Raw genomic sequence first — 19,645 nt, 5'->3', positions numbered from 1 at the left:
AGGAGAAACTGAGGCACAGGGAGGGGAATGGACGTGGCCAAGGTGAGGCCCAGGAAGAGGAACTGGAGGTGCCAGGTGAGAGCCCGCCTGGAAGGCTCTAGAAAGCAGCCCTCCTGCCTGGTCATCCTCTGGCCATCACTGAAGGCCCCTCCCTGGACCCAGCTGCCCTCAGAGCAAAGTCCCGGTCTGTGTGCCTGACCCTTCGAGCTCTGGCACTTATCCTTTAAGCACAGTTGACTCTGGTCACGCCAGACTGGCCTCCATCCAGTGCCCAGCACTTTGCTGCCTCCAGGCCTTGGCTCCCTCAGCTTCCGCCTCTCCTCTCAGGGGTCAGTCTCCGGGGCCCTGTTCCCTTTCCCCCTGCTCTCCAGGACAGTGCTCCCTTCCTTCTCTGCCTATAGGCGATGACGAGGGGTCTGACAGGCAGCAGGGCCAGCACAAAGGTGTGAAGATGGGACTTGAACTGCTGTCTTCCATCCAGGGTCCTGCACAACGTCAGCGAAAGTTTGCCGCTGTCACGAGAGGCCTGTGGCGGGAGTGCAGGTGCCTGCAGGATCCAAAGGAGCCCCCAGATGGAAGAATTGCAGGTGATGCCCGCCTGTCACTGTCTGAGCTGCCTCTCCCCCAGGCGGTGCTCTCTCCCGCAGACGGGGCTCTGTCCCGCAGACGGGGCTCTCTCGTGTAGACGGGGCTCCTCTCCCGCAGGACTGGGCTCTCTCCCCCAGGCGGGGCTCTCTCCCGCAGGCGGGGCTCTCTCCTGCAGACCAGACAAGCTGCAACCTGGCAGACTCTCGGAGCCCTAAACCCAGAGTCGCAGGGACCGAGTCTGTCCCTGGTCAACTGTCCCCATCTAAAGGCTGCTTCACCTCCTGAGCCTCAGTGGCTCTCATCTGTAAAAATGGGGGAGCAGTGTGGAAAGAACACAGGCGCTTGGGCCAGGGGCAGCCCCCTCATCCCTCTGGCCTCTGTAGACCCCCTACTGGCATCTCTCCTCTGTGCTCCCTCCCTGGTGGCCTAGGAGCAGCTGTGGAGTCTCATCTGACCCCGTGTGGACAGAGAGAGGCAAGGCAGAGGGACTTGCCCCTGGTGGCAAAACCCTGGGAAGAAGATCAAAAGGACAGCAGCAGGGAACTTGAGTCTCAAAGGAAGGCCCACTCTCAAGGGCACACAGCTCACCAGGGCCTTGCTCCACCCTTGCTCAGACACCTGCTGTGGCTCCCCACTGCTTACGAATGGTGTGCAAGGTCATCAGTTTCCTCCTGTGATCTGACCCCAAACTCATTCTCACCAACTGTCTTTACCACCTCCTGTTATTTCTTCCCAAGGGTGAGGCCCAGCCTGTGCCCACGCCATGCCTTACTCACAGGGGCTTCCGCCTCTCGTCTTGTACCAGAAGACCCCCTGCCCCAGGAAGTCCCCGCCGGGTGCCTGGAAACCTACGTGTGTGCCACACGATGCCCGAGCGCTTTATTCTCATTTTAGGCTTGGTGTCCTACGAGGTTGGCGTCATGATCCAGTCCCCTCCCCAGAGGAGGCGCCACCACTTGGACTGAAACAACTCGCCTAAAGCCCTGCAGTCATGAAGCAGCACCCAAGGCAGCAGCCTTCCGGCTGGGCTGACCCTGGGACCGTGCGCTCCCAGGTCCCTGGAGAGAGAGGACCCCATTTTGGCACCATCTCGTGGAGCTTGAAAAAAACTGTGACTCTAGGACACCGGAGTGAGCGAGGCCTAAAGTAGTGCGAGGGAGCTGCTCCACTGAGCTGACTTGCAGGCTGGGCTGACCTGCTGAGCCCCATGTCCCCACGAGCATGTGCCCCCCTGCCTGAACCCGCACCCTGCATGGGCCACCTCCCTACCCAGGTGGTAGCCAAGAAGCTGGGGTGGTTCACAAGTTTACCAGGTGATTTCCCCCCAAATCATCCTCGGTGTCCCCTGCTCCCAAAACCCTGCCCAACTCCGTAGAAGCCATAACAATCCCTTCAGGGTTTCAGAAACTTCTCTCCTTTGCCACACTCTGGACCTGATCTACCAGCCACACCTGCGAAATAGTCCTCCGCACCTGCGCTGCCCCTCACCACCCTCCTGCACTGGGCTTGTTCGGAGGAAGCTCGGAGGGAGCTTGGAGGGAGCTCGGAGGTCTGCGTTTCCACAGCACGCAGAGTGAAACCACTGCTGGCCTCCCCGCCATGGCTCCCCCTCCCTCAGCTCCTGGCTCCACGCCGCACCCACAGCCTCCGGCTGCTGCCAGCCCCGCATTTTCATCCCAGACCACTCCGAAGCCACGTCCCCACTACTGTCCTCTCACTCTAGATTTCAGCCCAGCGTTCGCTTCTTTTATCACACTCTTACTTACTACTGTGATTGCACTGGTCTGTTTACGTCCCTCGTCTGCCTGGAACACGAGCCCCTGACAGCAGAGACGTGCATCACCCAGGCTCAGACAGGGCCTGGCACACCGCAGGAGCTCAACGGATGCGCACTTTTGCATGGACTGCAGCGAGGACTGGCACACAGGCGATGGGCTTTTGCACTCCAGTGGCAAAGCTGAAAACTGCTGGCCCCCGAACAACATGGGAGTTAGGGGCCTCGACTCCCGTGCAGCTGAAAATCCAAGTATAACTTTTGACTCCGCAGAGACGAAACTCCATCCCTCAGTACCTGCAGGGGATTGATTCCGGGACTCTCACGGACAACAAACTCCACTCAATTTCATTATATAAGCGGTGGAAGAACAGCACATCCCATTGGCCCTTCGCTCCAGGGACTCCCAGTCGTGGATGCAGAAGCCAGGGCACGGAGAGCCACTGTGTACTCACTGAAAAAGCCCATGTGTAAGCGGATCTGTGCAGTTCAAACCCATGTCGTTCAAGGGTCAACTGTAGTTTGCATGATATATATTACAGGGCCTTTACAAAAAATGTTAGCTGACCCCTGGCATACATCGTCTCATTCATTCCTATGAAGTAGGACTAGAGATACATCAATGAACAAAGAGAAAAATGGGGGAGGCAGACAACAGACATTTTAAGTAATCTATTCAGCATACTGGAAGATAGTACCTGTATGAAAACGAGGGGGCAGGTAACACAGTCCAGTCCTGCTGGGGCGGGAGTAGGCCTCACTGAGAAGGTGAAATTTCAAAGACTTGAGAGGAGTGAGGGAGTGAGCCATGCGGCTATCCCGGGAAAGAAGGTTCCAGGTAGAGGCCATAGCAAGTGCAAAGGCCCTGAGGCAGGATCAAGCCTGGGATGTTAAAGGAATTGCGAGGAGGCCATGCTGGCTTGCTGTGTGTAACGGAGAAGAGGGAGAGGTAAGGTCAGTGATGTAAGGGGCTGCATCTGGAAGGACCCTCTAAGGCCACAGTTGGCCTTTACTCCAAGAGGCCTGAGGTGTCACACCAGGTTTCTCTACTTTCCAGAGATTAGATTAGCCCAGAGCCACACAATGATGGAGTTGGACCTTGGTTCCCCTTAGCCCCATAGGGTCAGTGAGGTGCTCTCTGCACCCTGACATCGCAGGTTCTCTCTGCAGGCCAGGGTCCCCACCTGAGGAATGGCAGCAGCCAGGCTCGGTGGTCTCCATCCGGGCCAGCTGCGTCTGGGCTGGGTCCTGGCAGTACAGACACGTGGGGCATCTCTGGGTCTGAGCCCAGTGTGGTCAGGGTCCTGGGAGGCCGGCTGGGCACATGCCTTTCAAACGGCTTTGACCTAGGGCCATCAGCCAGGGTGGCCCCACGCCCTCCCAAACCAAGCCTGACATCTAGTGCTCCCTCGCTGCTTCCTCTGGGCAGCCCCAACATGCTTCTGAAGCCCCAGCCTTGACATCAATAGGTTGCTCCCCATTTTATAGGTGGACAAACTGGGTCACCTTCATCAAAAAGTAAAGCTTGACGTGTCACACCCTGACTGCTTTAGCGCAGCGGGGCAGCGGTCAGGCTTCCGCCCGGGAGTCTGAGGCCCGGGTTCTACATGTGATCTTTGCCTGACCGAGCATGACCTTTGGCAAGTGACAGCAGCTCTCCAGGTCTCGATGGTCTCATCTATAAACGGGGGTTGCAGGACAAGATAGCCTCTAAGGACCCTCCCACTTAACCCTCCACCATTCTGCAAGTCCCACCCAAGCTGCCCACTTCAGGTCGCTCTGAGTGTGAGATACAAATCCTACCACAGAACAGCAACAGGCTGAAACGGGATAAAAGGACCCCTAGGCCCACGACTCGGCTCCTCCAGACCCCAGCGGGGCCTCCCTCCTCTGGCCTCTCTCCCCTCCAGCCTGTCCGCTGGGAGGTGGCAGGGCCCTAACACAAAACTGACTGTGTCTCTACCTTGCTTAAACCCCCAGTGCCGCTTGGGTACTCGAGCCCTTGCGATCGGAACCCCAGCCTCACCTCCCACCGCGGCATTCTGGGCCAGGCGGACACTGGCAGCCGGAGAGCTGGATGGGCACCCAGGTCTGCTGTGTGAGTGCCTCTGGTGCACCCCAGTCTCCACGGCTCCCATCTCCTCATCCCCCGCTCCTCACAGCTTTCTGTCTTCTCCTGGGAAGTGCTGACTCAGAAACCCTTAGCACCTGGGCCTCCTGCCTGGCCACCCGCCACCTCCTGTACCCACTTCTCCTTCGCCTTCATGCCCCACTCGCCCCCCGCTATCCGTTTCTCCATGAAAGCCTGGCTCAGACGCCAGCAGGCGCTGCCGCCTCGTCTGAGGCCCCTGCTTGTCTGCTCTGCGTGCACGCCTGCCTCCCACCGCTGCGCAGCCCCTGGAGGGCAGGGCCGGGGCTTATCCGTTTCTGTGTCTGGTCCCAGGGGAGACGGCTGGTGAGGGGCCTGGAAACGGAGGACGAGCATGGGTGACGGTTTCTAAACTGGACCTAAGGGCAGTGCACAGCCAGGGCCTCTGGCCTCTACAGGGAACCTCGAGGGAGAAAGCCCCTGTCGACACCCCGAGAGCTAGTGTGGAAGGCACAGCAGGCCTGCCTGTCACTCTTCGTGGAACCTGCTCAGAAGGACAAGATGCTCTGGCCCCCGGAGCTGTCCTGTGGGTGCACAGTACAGGCCCCGACCAGGCTCCAGGGTGTGCAAAGAGGCCGCCAACCGCTGTTCCCACGCCCAAGGTGGGGAGACGGTCAACTCAGAGGCCAGGTCGGCCCCCACTCAGGGTCTCGCGGGCCAGGTGGGCCCCAGGCTGTCCCAGGCTGCTGAGCGTCATGCTCCCAGGGCCTGGTTTCCGGGAGCCCTGCCCGCAGCACCTGGCTCACAGCGAGGCCTCCACTCCCTCCACAAAATCGATGGCATGTCTGGGTTTTCCTAGCTCCAGAGCTGACCTGAAGAGGGACCATGAGGTGACTCCACCCCGGGGAGAAAGCCAGGCCTCCCTGAGCACTGCCCACCACCACACAGACCAGCCTTCACCAGCCTCCGCAGCAGCCACGAGAGGCAGGCACAGGCAGGCCTCCTCCATGTTCCGTAACCAAGGCTCAGGGGCTCATCCGGGTTCACTCAGCCAGAAGCAGGCTGACCCAGAACTCAGGCCAGGTGCCCTGCTCCCTGAGCCCTGCCCGAAGGTGGACAGAAGGAGGCTGGGTGGCCCCAGAGAGAGAGAGGCAGGTCCGGCACTGGCATGAAGTCACTGGCAGGCTTGAGACAAGTCACATGCCCTCCCTGAGCCCTGGTTTTCCCATCTGTACAATTAGGGGCTTGGACAAGACAAGCCTCCAGTAAGTCCTAACTGACATTCTGGTGTGCTTTCTGCTCTTAACCTCCCAGCGGGTCCGACTTCAGGCCCTCAGGGAAAGAGGTCTGGAAATATCCACTCCAATGGCACTCCAATGCCAGAAGGGTGCTCCTGGGGACAGTTTGTGATAGAGTTGGCCAGCCCCAGGTAAGAGGCAGGTCAGCTACATGCAGCCTCTAACCTCAGCGCAGATCATGTGGGCTCTCTGCGCCCCCTAGTGGGAGGTCCTGGCTCACCTTGGTGCAGTCCAGGGAAGCCTAGAGGCTGACCAGGGACATCCACCACCACCCCCTGATACTGAGTACCCCTCTGGTGCCCCATATCTAGAGCTTGGGGTGAATCAGGAGTCACAGAACCTATGTTCTTCGCCTAACTATCCTGGCTGCTAAGCCTGCACTCTGGGCCCTGGACCAGCTGTCACAAACTCACTCTGTGACTCTAGGCAAGTCATTGTTCCTCTTTGGGTCTCAGTTTCCCCAGATGTTCAACAAGACAGAAGTGCATGAGAGGATGTCAAGTCTGCCTGAGGGGCCTCCAGAGTGGGAGGCTTCCAGCCTCTGTTGGCTAGAAGCTGAAGGTAGGGACAGCTCACCGATATCTTGGTGAAGACAGACAGCAGCAGTGACAGGACAGACAGGTACATGCGAATCCTCTGGCCTCCGTAGCGCTTCTGAATGTATTCAGGCATGGTGATGATCTGGCAGCGGCAGGGGGTGTGGGGGGAGAGTTCCTGAGACCACAGCCAGCGTTCGGGGCTAGGAGCTCCTCAAGGGCAACGTGCAGGCCCACGCTGAGTATTGAATTCCAGGCTAAAGATTTTGACAATATCCTCAGGGTTTTAGGCAGAGGAGTGGAAGGTTTATGTTGCTCTTCAAGGCTGACATGAGGAATGGATTGGAGGGGCTGTAGCTGGGGACAGAGGGACAAGCTTGGAAGCTGTTATTACAAAACCAGATGAGCTATGTTGAGGCTGGAAGGAGAGGTGGCTGCGAGGGGCAGGGCAGAGGGCAGACTGAGAGGGATCCCGGAAATGGAATCCCCCAGACTTAGTGACAGCTCAGCTGGGGCTAAAGGAGTGGGCAGAATCAAGGACAGTGTTGCCCAGGTGTGCCACACTGGTGTGCAGCTTAGTAGTGCCACCCAGGTGTGTCATTCAGGTGTGTAGCTTGTGCGCCCAGGTATATGGAGCATCATTCCCAAGATGCAGCATGCAAGGGTCATGGAAACCAGCAAAGGTACCTGGGCCGATGTCCTAGGGGACCTGCCTTGGGTTGATAGGAATGTTTATTGGACTAACAACAAACACAGCTTGGAGAGTTCACCAACTTGTGAGTGAAGCCAGAGGGGCCTGCCTATCACCACCAGCAATTTGGACCAAGGTCCAGACCCAGAGGAGGCTACCCTGAGGCTCCAGGAGCAGACTCACCTCTGAGGAGACGTAGATAGGCACAAACACCCACGCCAGGGCCAGCAGCACGTATGTGGCCTGAAGGTGACAGAGGAAGGGTGAGGACAGAGGGCACAGCTCCCACAAGCCCTGCTCCAGAAGTGAAACTGGGTCCCGTGGTCTGGGGGTCTGACTTGCCATGAGAACCCAGGGCAGCCCCTTCTCCTCCTTGCACCTCTGTAAACAGCTGGCCTGGGTCAGGGCTAGCAGCTCCCTTCTTGCTGGTTTGTCCAGCATTTTGGAAGACCAGATTTTCCCAGGAACACTGCTGCATAGAACACATCTGGACACTGGCTGACCTAAGTTGCTGGGAGGTGCCCCTCTGGCCATTGAGGGGTGCACTCCCATGGAGCCCCTATCCAGGGCCTTTCAAGGTGGTTGCACCTCCCACAACCTGTGCCCCCCACTCTGGGAGCTCACATTCCATTCAAAACCTGCCACAGCCAGGCCTCCAGCCGCGCCTGAGCCTGCCAGTCCAATGAAGAGGCCTGCACCCTCGCTGCTGGCAAAGAGGGAGGCTCCGATCTGGAGGGGAGAAGGGAAAAGGAATCAGCCGTGGACCATCAAGATTTCAAAGATCCCACCCTTCACACAATTTCTAGCACCCCCTTTCTACACCCCCAGCTTGGGGACCCCCTGACAGCTTCAGCCTGTCCCATCACCACCTGCTTGAACCAACCTGAGCAGTGACCTCAGGGATGCAAATGCTGCTATCTGGAGGTCAGATGTGGTCCCACTGAAGGAGGGACAGGAGGTTTCGGGGTGCACTCACCGGCCACCACGTCATGTCCCGGCCTGCCAGGAAGTAGCCGCTCACTGTGTTCCTGCTGGCTCGACAGGAGGACTGTAAGAACAGAGCAGAAGTTGGAACCCTTGTGCTTTGCTGGAGGGAATGTAAAATGGTGCCCCTGCTGTGGAAATAGTCTGGCCATTTCTCGAAGATTAAACATACAATTACTCTATAGCCCAGGAGTTCCACTCCTAGGTGCGTATCTAAGAGAACTGAAAACAGGTGTTCAGACAAAATCCATGCACATGAATGCTCATAGCAGCAATGTTCATAATAGTCAAAAGGTAGAAACCACCCAGTGTCCATCAACTGATGAGTGGATAACAAAATGTGGTCTCTCCACACTATGGAATATTATCCAACCGTGTCAAGGAGTGAAATATTAATACATGCTACAACATGGGTAACCCTTGAAAACATTCTGTTAAGTGAGAGAAGTCAGACCCAAAAGGCCACATGTGGTGTGGTTCTGTTCATACGAATGTCCAAAATAGGCAAATCCATGAAGACAAAAAATAGGTTAGTGGTTTCCAGGGACTGGAGAGAGGAGACAATAAGGAATGACTACTAATAGGTGTGGGGTTTCCTTTTGGGGTGATAAAATGTTTTGGTACTAGATAGAGGTGGTGGTTGTTCAACACCGTGAATGTACCAAATGTCACTAAACTGTGCAATTTAAAATGGTTAAAATGGATCACAATAGCTTCTCTCCTCACAGAAGATTAACTGGTGGAGAAATTGATGCTTAGAGCTTTAAACTAATCTCCCAAGACCACACAGCTTTCTCTCAGTTGTCACTCCAATCCTGCTTTCTGACTCCAGGCTCATCGTCTCCTGAGGCTTTACTCATTTCAGGTTTCATTGGTAAAGAATCCAAAACCTTGATGTATCAGGACTATGCTCCAACCAACTGAACTACCTGGCCAGGGCTAGACTATATCCTTTTTCAAAGCAATAGACAGAGTCAAACTGATTGCACAAGTGGGGACACTAACTTCTGGAGGAAACAATAGAACAACGGCCCCTTTATAGCAGCTCACATGATGTGGTCAGGGTTGAGTCTCACAGTCAGCCAGCCTAAGAGGAAGATCCCACCCATGAATGGGACAACAATCAAAGCCCAATTACAACAGGAGAGCCCACATAACCCACAAAAGGGATACTCTTAGCCCAGTCAGTGTGGCTCAGTGAATTGAATGTCGTCTCATGGACTGAGAGGTCTTGGTTCGATTCCTTGTCAGGGCTCAATCCCCAGTAGGGGGCATGCAGGAGGCAGCCAATGGATGTTTCTCTCTCACATCAATGCTTCTACCTCCCTCTCCATTCCTTTCTCTCTAAAAAATCAATAAAAAACATTTTTTAAAAAGGGGGGGGACATTCCTAGAGCATGAAACTCAGGAGTCAAGGAGACTGTACCACTGGGTCCCACAGGGCATTTACTACAAAAGACCACTCTATGATGACTGGGAGTCATAGCAGTTCTATCTAATTTATACAAACAAACACCAGAGACAACTAAAATGGACATACAAGGAAACACTACTAATGAAAGATAAAGAGAACTCTCCAGAAAAAAGAGCTAAATAAAATGGAGGTAAGCAATTTATTAGACATAGAGTCTAGGGTAATGGTTATAATGATGCTCAAGGAACTTTGTGAGAACTACAAGTGACTTAATGGGAACTACAAGGAACTTAGTGGGAACTACATCAACATGAAAAAGGACATAGAAGCTGTGAATAAGAACCCATCAAACATGAATAATGCTATATCTGACATCAAGAATACACTGTAAGAAATTTAAAATAGGCTAGATGAAGCAGAGCAATTTGTAAGACAAGGTAGAAAAAACACTCAACTAGAGCAGCAAAAAGAAAAACCACTTAAAAAACATGAGGATAATTTAAGGAAACCTTGAGACAATATGGAATGGAACAACATCTGCATCATAGGAGTACCAGAGTATCATAGGAGTGAGCAAGGGATAGAGAACCTGTTTGAAGAAACAGTGACAGAAAACTTCCCTAACCTGGTGAAGGAAAAAATCAGACAAGTTCAGGAAGCACAGAGAGTCCCAATTAAGATGAACACAAGGAGACCCATGCTAAGACACATCATAATTAAAATGCCATAAGTTAAAGACAAAGAGAGAACCTTAAGGACAGCAAGAGAGAGGCAGCCAGGGGCCTACAGGGGAGCTTCCATAAGGCTGTCAGCTGTTTTCTCAACAGAAACACTACAGGCCAGAAGGGAATGGCATGAAGTATTCAAAGTAATGAAAAGCAAGGATCTGAATCCAAGACTACTCTAACCAGCAAGGTTATCATTCTAAATTGAAAGTGAAATAAAGAGTTTCCCAGACAGGAGAAAAAAAAAAGGCTAACAGAGTTTATTACCACCAAACCAGCAATGCAAGAAATGTTAAAGGGACTGTTGTGTATATATATGGAGAGAGAGAGAAAGAGAGGGGGGAACATAGGCATAAATAATTAAAATGGCAATAAATAAGTACCTATCAATAATAACCTTAAATGTAAATGAATTAAATGCTCTAATCAGAAAACATAGGGTAGCTTAATAACCTTAAATGTAAATGAATTAAATGCTCTAATCAGAAAACATAGGGTATATATATAATGGATATATATACCCATATATATTTCCATATATATATATATATTGTCTACAAGAGACCCACCTCAATACAAAAGACTCACACAGCATAAAAGCAAAGGGCTGGAAAATTGTTTCCATGCAAATGGAAACAAAAAAAAAAAAGTGGGGGTAGCAATACTTATAGTATCTGACAATATAGATGTCAAAACAAAGGCCATAACAAGAGATAAAGAAGGTCACTACATAATACTAAAGGAATCAATCCAACAAGAGGATGTAACTATGGTAAACATATATACACCCAATATAGGAGCACCTAAATATATCTTAAAACTCCTGGAGGACTTTAAGGGAAAGACTGACAGCCACACAGTCATAGTAGGAGACTGTAACACCCCACTGACATCACTAGATAGATCTTCCAGACAAAAAAACAACAACCTTAAATTATACACTAGATCAGATAGGTTTAACTTATATTTACAGAACATTTCATCCCAAAGTTGCAGAATATACATTTTTTTCAAGTGTACATGGAACATTCTCAAAAACAGACGACATGTTAGAACACAAACTAAGTCTCTACAAATTAAGAAGATTTAAATCATACCAAGTATCTTCTCAGATCACAATGGCATGAAAATAGAAATCAACTACAATAAAAATCTCAAAAACACTCAAACATAAGGAGGCTGAATCACATGTTATTAAACAATGAATGGGTTACCAATGAGATCAAGGAAGAAATCAAAAACTTTCTGGAAACTAATGAAAATAAACACACAAAACCACAAAATCTATGGGACACAACAAAAACAGTCCTGAGAGGAAAGTTCATAACATTATGGCCTACCTCAAGAAACAAGAACAGGCTCAAATAAAAGAATTAGAAAGAGAACATCAAGAAAAGCCCAGAGGAAATAGAAGGAAGGAAATAATAAAGACCAGAAGAGAAATAAATCACATAGAAACTAAAAAACAAACAAACAAAGGATCAATGAAACCAAGAGATGGTTCTTTGAAAAAAAAGATTGATAAACTTTTAGCAAGACTCATCAAGAGACAAAGAGAGAGGATCCAAATAAATAAAATCAGAAATGAAAAAAGCAAAATAACAACTGATGCCACAGAAATACAAAGGATTGTAAGAAAATACTATGAACAGCTATAAGCCAACAAACTGAACAACCCAGGTAAAATGGACAAATTCCTGGAAACATATAATCTTCCAAGACTCAATCAGGAAGAATCAGAAAACCCAAATAGGCCCATAACAACTAATTAAACTGAAGCAGTAAAAAAAAAAAAAAAAAAATCCCCAGCAAACCAAAGTCCTGGCCCAGATGGCTTCACAGGTGAGTTTTACCAATCATTCAAAGAAGAACTAACATCTATCCTTCTCAAACTATTCATAAAATTCAAGAGAGGGAAGGCTTCCAAGCTCTTTTTACAAGACCAACATTATTCTAATTCCAAAACCAGATGAAGACACAACAAAGAAAAATTTACAGGCCAATATCCCTGATGAACATAGATGCTAAAATCCTCAACAAAATATTAGAAAATCAGATCTAGCAATACATTAAAAAGATCATACACCATGACCAAGTGGAATTTATTCTGGGGATTCAAGGCTGGTACAATATTTGCAAATCAATAAATGTGATACATCATATAAACAAAATGAAGGACAAAAATCATATGATTATATCAATGCATGCAGAAAAAGCAATAGACATAATATAGCACCCACTTTTGATAAAAACTCTCAGCAAAGTGGGAATAGAGGTAACATACTTCAACACAATAAAGGCTATATATGACAAACCTACAGCCAGCATCATACTCAATGGGTGAAAACTAAAAGCATTTTCCTTAAGAACAGGAACAAGACAGGGATGTCCGCTTGTACCACTTTAATTTAACATAGTACTGGAGTCCTAGCCACAGCAATTAGGCAAGAAGGACAAATAAAAGGCATCCAAATTGGAAATGAAGTAAAATTGTCATTATTTACAGATGACAGGATATATTGTACATAGAAAATGCTAAAGACTCCACTAAAAAAAAAAAAAAAAAAAAAAAAAAAAAAGCTAGATTTAAGGGATTTGGGAATGAATTTGGGAAAGTAGAAGTATACAAAATTAACATCCAGAAATTGAAGACATTTTTGTACACCAATAATGAACCCTCAAAAAGAGACACTAAAAAAAATCCCATTTACCATTGCAACAACAACCACAAAAAAGATACCTGAGAATAAACTTAACCAAAGAGGTAAAAGACCTGTACTCAGAAAATTATAGGACATTGAAAAAAGAAATAGAGGAAGATACAAACAAGTGGAAGCATATACCATGTTCATGGATTGGAAGAATTAACATCATTAAACTTTCCATACTACCTGAAGCAATCTATAGATTCAATGAAACCCCTGTTAAAATACCATCAGCATATTTCACAGATCTAGAGCAAAAATTCCAAAACTTTATATGGAACCAAAAAAAGACCTGAATAGCCACAGCAATCTTGAAAAAGAAGAACAAAGTTGGAGGAATCACAATACCAGATATCAAACTATACTACAAAGCCACTGTAATCAAAATAGTCTGGTACTGGCACAAGGATAGGCATATAAATCAATGGAACAGACTAGAGACCTCAGAAATCAAACCACACCATTATGGTTAACTAATATTTGACAAAAGAGGCAAGAACATACAACGGAGTGAAGACAGTCTTTTTTTTTTCATCCTCACCAGATGACATTTTTTGCATTTATCTTCAGATAGAGCAGGAGGGAGATGGGGGGGAAGAGAGAGAGAAACATCAATGTGAGAGAGACACATCGACTGGTTGCCACCCACACAACCCCAACCGGGGCTGAGGACAAACTGCAACCAAGGTACATGCCCTTAGCGGGAACCGAACCTGGGTATCTCCAGTCCGTGGGCCTACGCTCTAACTTCTGAGCCATACCGGCCAGGGTGAAGACAGTCTTGTCAATAAACGGTGTTGGGAAAATTGGACAGGCACATGCAAAAAAAAAAAAAAGAAAAAAGAAACTAGACCACCAACTTACACCATACACAAGAATAAACTCAAAATGGATAAAAGACTTAAATGTAAGTCACGAAACCATAAAAATCCCAGGAGAAAACGTAGGCAGTAAAGTCTCAGACATCTCTTACAGTATTAATTTTGCTGATATGTCTGCAAGGGCAAGAGAAACTCAGGAAAAGATAAACAAATGGGACTCATCAAGCTGAAAAGCTTCTGCACAGCAAAATAAACTATCAAAAAATGTGAAAAGGAAACCCACTGTGTGGGATAACATATTTGCCAATGATACATCTGATAAGGGGTTACTTTCCAAAATACATAAAGAACTCATACAACTCATCAAAAGGAAGACAGACAATCCAGTTTTAAAATGGGCAAAGGACTTGAATAGACACTTCTCCAAAGAGAATATACAGATAGCCAAGAGACATATAAAAAAAAAGCTCAGTATCACTAATCATCAAAGAAATTGATAATGCTAAAAAATGGTTAAAATGGTGAGTTTTATGTTATGTGAATATTATTCATTAAAAAAAGAACAGAGGCCCTGGCCGGTTTGGCTCAGCGGTTAGAGCGTCCGCCTGTGGTCCAGAGAGACCCGGGTTCGGTTCCCGCTAAGGGCATGTACCTCGGTTGCAGTTTGTCCCCAGCCCTGGTTGGTCGTGTGGGTGGCAGCCACTCGATGTGTCCCTTTCACATCGATGTTTCCCTCTCTCTCTCTTCCTCTCTCTCCCTCCCACTCTGTCTGTGCAAAAAATGGAAAAATGTCCTCGGGTGAGGATAAAAAAAAAAAAAAAGAACAGAGGCCCTGGCCGGTTTGGCTCAGCAGTCAGAGCGCTGGCCTGCGGTCCAGAGACCCAGGTTTGGTTCCCGCTAAGGGCACCTACCTCAGTTACAGTTTGTCCCTGGCCCTGATTGGGTCGTGCGGGTGGCAACCACTCGATGTGTTTCTTTCACATCGATATTTCTCTCTCTCTCCCCCCCCCCACCTCCCACTCTATTTGAACAAAATATGGAAAAATGTCCTTGGGTGAGGATTAAAAAAATAAATAAATAAAATAAAAAAAGAACAGAGGAAGCCCGCTCCCCATCCACAGCCTGCTATCCCTGCCCCTAAGCTCAGCGTTCCGCTTCAGTTATCTCCAGACTACTCCACACCATTGCCCAGCCCCCTGGGTGGATCCCCATGGGGAAGCTCTCGGCCTAGGGCAGAGATGGACACAGACACAACAGGGAGCTGGTGACCATGAGCATCGCTGACCATCATTGCCTAGGGTATCACATGTCTGGAAAGTTACTGTGGCCCTGAAGGTCAAGTGTAAGATCATTCTTCAGTGAGCAGCTAAGCTGTGCTTTCCTTTTTTGCCTCCTGATGAGGACTGTGAGCTAAGGAATCTGAGAGATCTTTGGCTGTGATTTCTTACTTCCGATATTTATATTTCTAATACATTTCAACAAATTATCACTCGAGTATTCCTGCATGGCTCTTGTTTTGGAGGAGTATAGATTTTGTGCTCTATGTGTATGAAGTTTTAAAAATCTGAAATCAGAATGCCTGGGCAAGGGATTTAACCTATGGCCTCAGTTTCCTCCTCTGAATTGTGAGCTTAACAAAAGTTCTTCCCTGTAGAGTGTTTATGAGGTTAATGAGTTAATACGTGTAACACTCTGACGATGGCACCTGGGACCTGGCAAGTGTTCAGTAAGGGTCAGTGATTAGGCGGCTTTTTCAAGCCCCATTTCGTACTATCTGGAAGAGAGAATTTGAAAAGTCATAAAACTGAAAACAGGAAAAATTTGAAAAGAGGGACACTGTCAGGAGGTGTATTTAGATACATATTTTGCATTCCTTCCTGCTTTTCTCCAGTCCCAGCCCCCACTCCTTTCTCTCTGTGATCCAGGGTGCTGAGTGCAGTACAGTCCGAAGACTCTCACAGTCGTACACATGGCCACGCCCAGGGGCGCGTGTGATGCACTGCCCGGCTCCGGAGCAGCTCCGGCCTTGCCCGCGCTTTCACCTAACACGTCTTCCCATCCTTCAGGGATACGGTGGGCATTGCCAACTGCCTCCTTATCTCCCTTTACCTTCCCCAAAGAGTCTTGTCCTTTCCAGCAATTAGCTTGAGTAGTACCAACCCAGCCTCCAGCTTCTGGGGCCCTGCACCTTTCACAGTCTTTAGCTGTCGCACCTGGTTCAGGGACAGTCACTGATTTAAAAAATTTTTTTTTAATCCATATTTTTTCTTGATTTCAGAGAGAGGAAGGGAGAGGGAGAGAGAGAGAGAGAAACATCAGTTGGCTGCTTCCCGCACACCCTTACTGCGAATCAAGCCTACAGCCTGGGCATGTGCCCTGACTGGAAACTGAACTGGTGACCTGTTGGTGCACTGGATGATGCCTAACCAACTGAGCCACACTGGCCGGGCTACAGTCACTGACTTCAGAGGGTGTGGTCAGAGTGCAACCAGTATTGCTCCTGGCCTCTTGGGAATGGATGAGGAAGGTGGGGCTCTAGGGCTACCAGCAGCAGATGTATACCTCATTTATATCCACCGAGAGCCCCTCTGTGGCAGAGCTGGTTCCAAGCACTTGACCTATAGGAGGTTTTTGGACCTCACAGCAGCCCCATGAAGTAGGTACCATGATAATTCCCATTAACCAACAAGGAAACCAAGGCTTTCAGAGGTAAAAGGACACCCAGCTAGTAAGTGGTGGGAGGAGAATTTAAACCCAGGCTCAACCACTAGGCTGGACTTTTTGCCTCCATGAGGGAAACTAGGCTCAGGACAAAGCCACACATAGGTGGAGGCTGAGAGAACCACAGTGAAGTGTAGCCATAGTCTTGATGATACTGTGAACCCCTGGATCACATTGTTCCTGAAGGTTTCCCTATTGCAAGACTTTTCAGAATGGACTCCATTATATTTTCTTCAGTGTTTTAGCTCATTTGAAATAGGCTTTCTGTCACTTGTTTACAGACACCCTAATGGATGCAGAAGTTTAGCTCAGGGCTCTCACCTCCTGGAACTCTTCTTTGAAGGCCCTACCCTGGCTCTCCTAACCTCACCATCAGAGCACCTTTGCAGAGCTGTACCTACCCAGCTTGCTCTGTCTGCCTCTGGGCCATGAGCACCTACAACCCTGTGAGATCTGGCTGCTGCATCCCCCCACCCAGCCGTTCTTTTCTGCATATGCACATAGCCCTCAGCCAGCTGCACCCAGCTGGGCTGGTGTGGCCTCTGGGAGGACAGGTCAGAAGTCCCACAACCCCACACCACCTAGACAATAGCCAGGCTGAGCTGGGAGAGGTGGATCCTGGGCAGCACAGGCTGATGGGCCCAAGTCACTTCAGCACAGGGCCTGCCCTCAGATGCCCAAAGTACTTTTCTTAGGCATGAACTTCCAACTGTCCCCCACCCGTGCTGACCTGGAAAGCACTCTCTCCTCTCCTTTTCCCTCATAAGACCTGCTGACCTCAGCCTAGTTCTCACTGCATCTCACCCAGAAAGCTTCCACCGCCCATTCTGTGCTGTGCACGTGCCCCCTCGGAATGCCCCACTCTCCCAGGAACATCGCTCTCCATGGGTGGCACCAGATACTCATATCCACTGGCCCTTGTGCTCCTTGAATAGCCCAGGGAAGTGGGTCGCACAAACATCCACATTGTGTGCTTGAGGAAACTGAGGCCAGAGAGATTAAGTAGCGGGCTCCAAGTACATAGAGACAGTTAGGCTAGAGCTCAGCTTTCCAGATGGCCACCACTGTGAGTTACCACGTGATCACCAAAGAATCAACTTCAGTTACTGCTCCTGTCCTTGCTATTACTATTACCAAACTATCACCACTAATATTCCAACCACCACTATCACCAACACCATCACAACCAACATGACCACTGAAACCACCTCAACGACCACCACCCCCACCTCTGCTACCATCACCATCACTACTCCCAGCAAAACGACCACCAACATCAACACCACAATGACCACCACTACTCCTACCACAACCACTAGCACAACCACCACCATTTCTCCCACCACAACCACCACTGCTCCCACCAAAACTACCACCACCACCACCACTCCCACTACTCACGCTGTCACAACCACCACCACTACCACCATCAACACAACTACCACCACTACCACTACTCCCATCACAACTACCACCACTCCCATCACCACTACTACCACTACTCCCACCACAACCACCACCACTACCACTATCCCCAACACTACTACTCCCACCACCACCACCACTACTCCCCCCACACTACCACTACCACTACTCCCACCGAAACTACCACCACCACCACTCCCACTACTCACGCTGTCACCACCACAACCACAGCTACCATCACTACCACTACTCCTGCCACAACCACCACTCCCACCACCACCACCCCACCACCACCACCACTCCCACCACTACTATTACTACCAACACAACTACCACCACCACTACTACTACCACAGGACTAGTATGACTAACACCAACACCACTGGCACAACCACCACCACCAGTACCATTAATACCAGCACAACTACCACCACCACCACCATTTGTCCTATTATGGAAACAGCATTCAGGGGTTCATTTAGATAGACCTCCCCTGACTTTAGGTACTTGGGACTAAGGACAAGGTAGTTGGTGTGTCCATCTTACCAATCAAAACCCTAAGGCCCAGAAAGCCAAGCAACTTCCTAGGATGCCAGAGCAGGGGACACATCATTCCCCCCTCCCCAGCCCTCACAGTCAGGCCGGGAGCCTGAGGAGATAAGAAGGGATCTTCTTTCTCCTTAGGAGATGAAGACTATAACATGTCAAGGCTCAAGGACACTGGCCTGGGGACCCTTGGTACATGGAGTCTACTTGACCTCTGCAGACCCAAAGCTGGCTGGCCTGCTGTGTGCATCTCCTTGTCAGGAAGTCTGCAGAGACCAGCATTACAAATAAATAGGAGTTCCTCCCCTGTGTGCAGGGCCCTGGGGTTCGCTGTGCAATCCAGTTCCCCAAACCCCCGATTCACCCCCAGTGAGGCTGTCCCTGCCTGGAGCTGTTGGAGGATGCGTGATTGGCATGGCACCGGCATAGCCCTCTGCTTCACTGGATTCTGTGATGCGCTCTAATCATGCCTCTTTCTTATCAAGGGCAGGAGAAACTAGCTCATGAATCGGGCCAGGTGGCAAACATGATGCCCTGGCGAGCTTGTTAAGAATCAAAGATAGAGGATTCCAAAATAGCGGCGGAGTGAACGGAAGCTACACAGACCGTCTCCCAGAACCAAACTGGAATTACAACTATAACACAGACAAATCAGCGGGAAAAACCAACAGAAAAGCAGCTTGCGAGGACCCTATAACCAGGGACACTGACTCGATCCTGGTAGGCTTGTGAAGGCGCGAGACGGGGGCTGGGAGCCCACGATTAGCAGCTCGGCAGCGGCCTCAGCTGGGAGCAGCGCCCTCGGGTTACACTCCCAAGGGGCTCCACAGTGCAGAGCTGGGACAGAGGCTAAAAAAGCCACAGCCACTCACCTTGGGCTCCGGCAGAGGGAGGGCAGACTGGAATGGAACTTTGTGGGGACACTCAGGATTTGGAGGACGCTCAGAGCTTTTGCTGAGTTGCTGCCACGCAGGACGGTGGGCATATTGCTCCTTCCCAAGGCTCTGGGGAGAGGCAGCAACCCCCCTCGGAGATCCAACCCCACCCTGTGGGCCATTGAAGTGCTAATTGAAGCTCATTAACAACCAGCATCTGCCCCACCCTCGTGAAATTGCCTTATGCTGAGCACCTGAGGGAGTTTTTCAATCAACTGACAACCCAAAACCCATCAAGTAACCTCAACTGCTAGCCTCCAGGCAAAAAGCTAGAGGATAACAGTACCTTTCCTGGGCTGGCAACTTTAACCAGGAAAGTAAGATTTGACAGTGGTGTTTAACGTGGGTCCTCCCTCACTCATCTAAACCCAGGAGAGGGACCACAAACAGCAG

The 19,645-nt window shown here is 49.8% G+C and overlaps 1 protein-coding gene across 4 annotated transcripts in view; it reads right to left on the bottom strand.

The window, feature by feature from the left end:
- SLC5A10 (solute carrier family 5 member 10) overlaps positions 1–19,645 on the bottom strand; it is an 86,823-nt gene that overhangs the window by 60,262 nt on the left and 6,916 nt on the right. For all 4 annotated transcript variants that reach the window (XM_036278335.1, XM_036278336.1, XM_036278338.1 and 1 more), the window contains exons 2-5: positions 7,953–8,024; positions 7,601–7,705; positions 7,160–7,219; positions 6,326–6,430 (exon numbers count right to left, since the gene is read on the bottom strand). In XM_036278335.1, coding sequence (XP_036134228.1) covers positions 6,326–6,430; positions 7,160–7,219; positions 7,601–7,705; positions 7,953–8,024 — 342 coding nt within the window. The remainder of the gene's footprint in view (positions 1–6,325; positions 6,431–7,159; positions 7,220–7,600; positions 7,706–7,952; positions 8,025–19,645) is intronic.

This window comes from Molossus molossus, unplaced genomic scaffold, assembly GCF_014108415.1.
Source record: "Molossus molossus isolate mMolMol1 unplaced genomic scaffold, mMolMol1.p scaffold_m16_p_27, whole genome shotgun sequence".
Taxonomy (NCBI): domain Eukaryota; kingdom Metazoa; phylum Chordata; class Mammalia; order Chiroptera; family Molossidae; genus Molossus; species Molossus molossus.
This window is presented reverse-complemented; position numbering and strand designations above follow the sequence as displayed.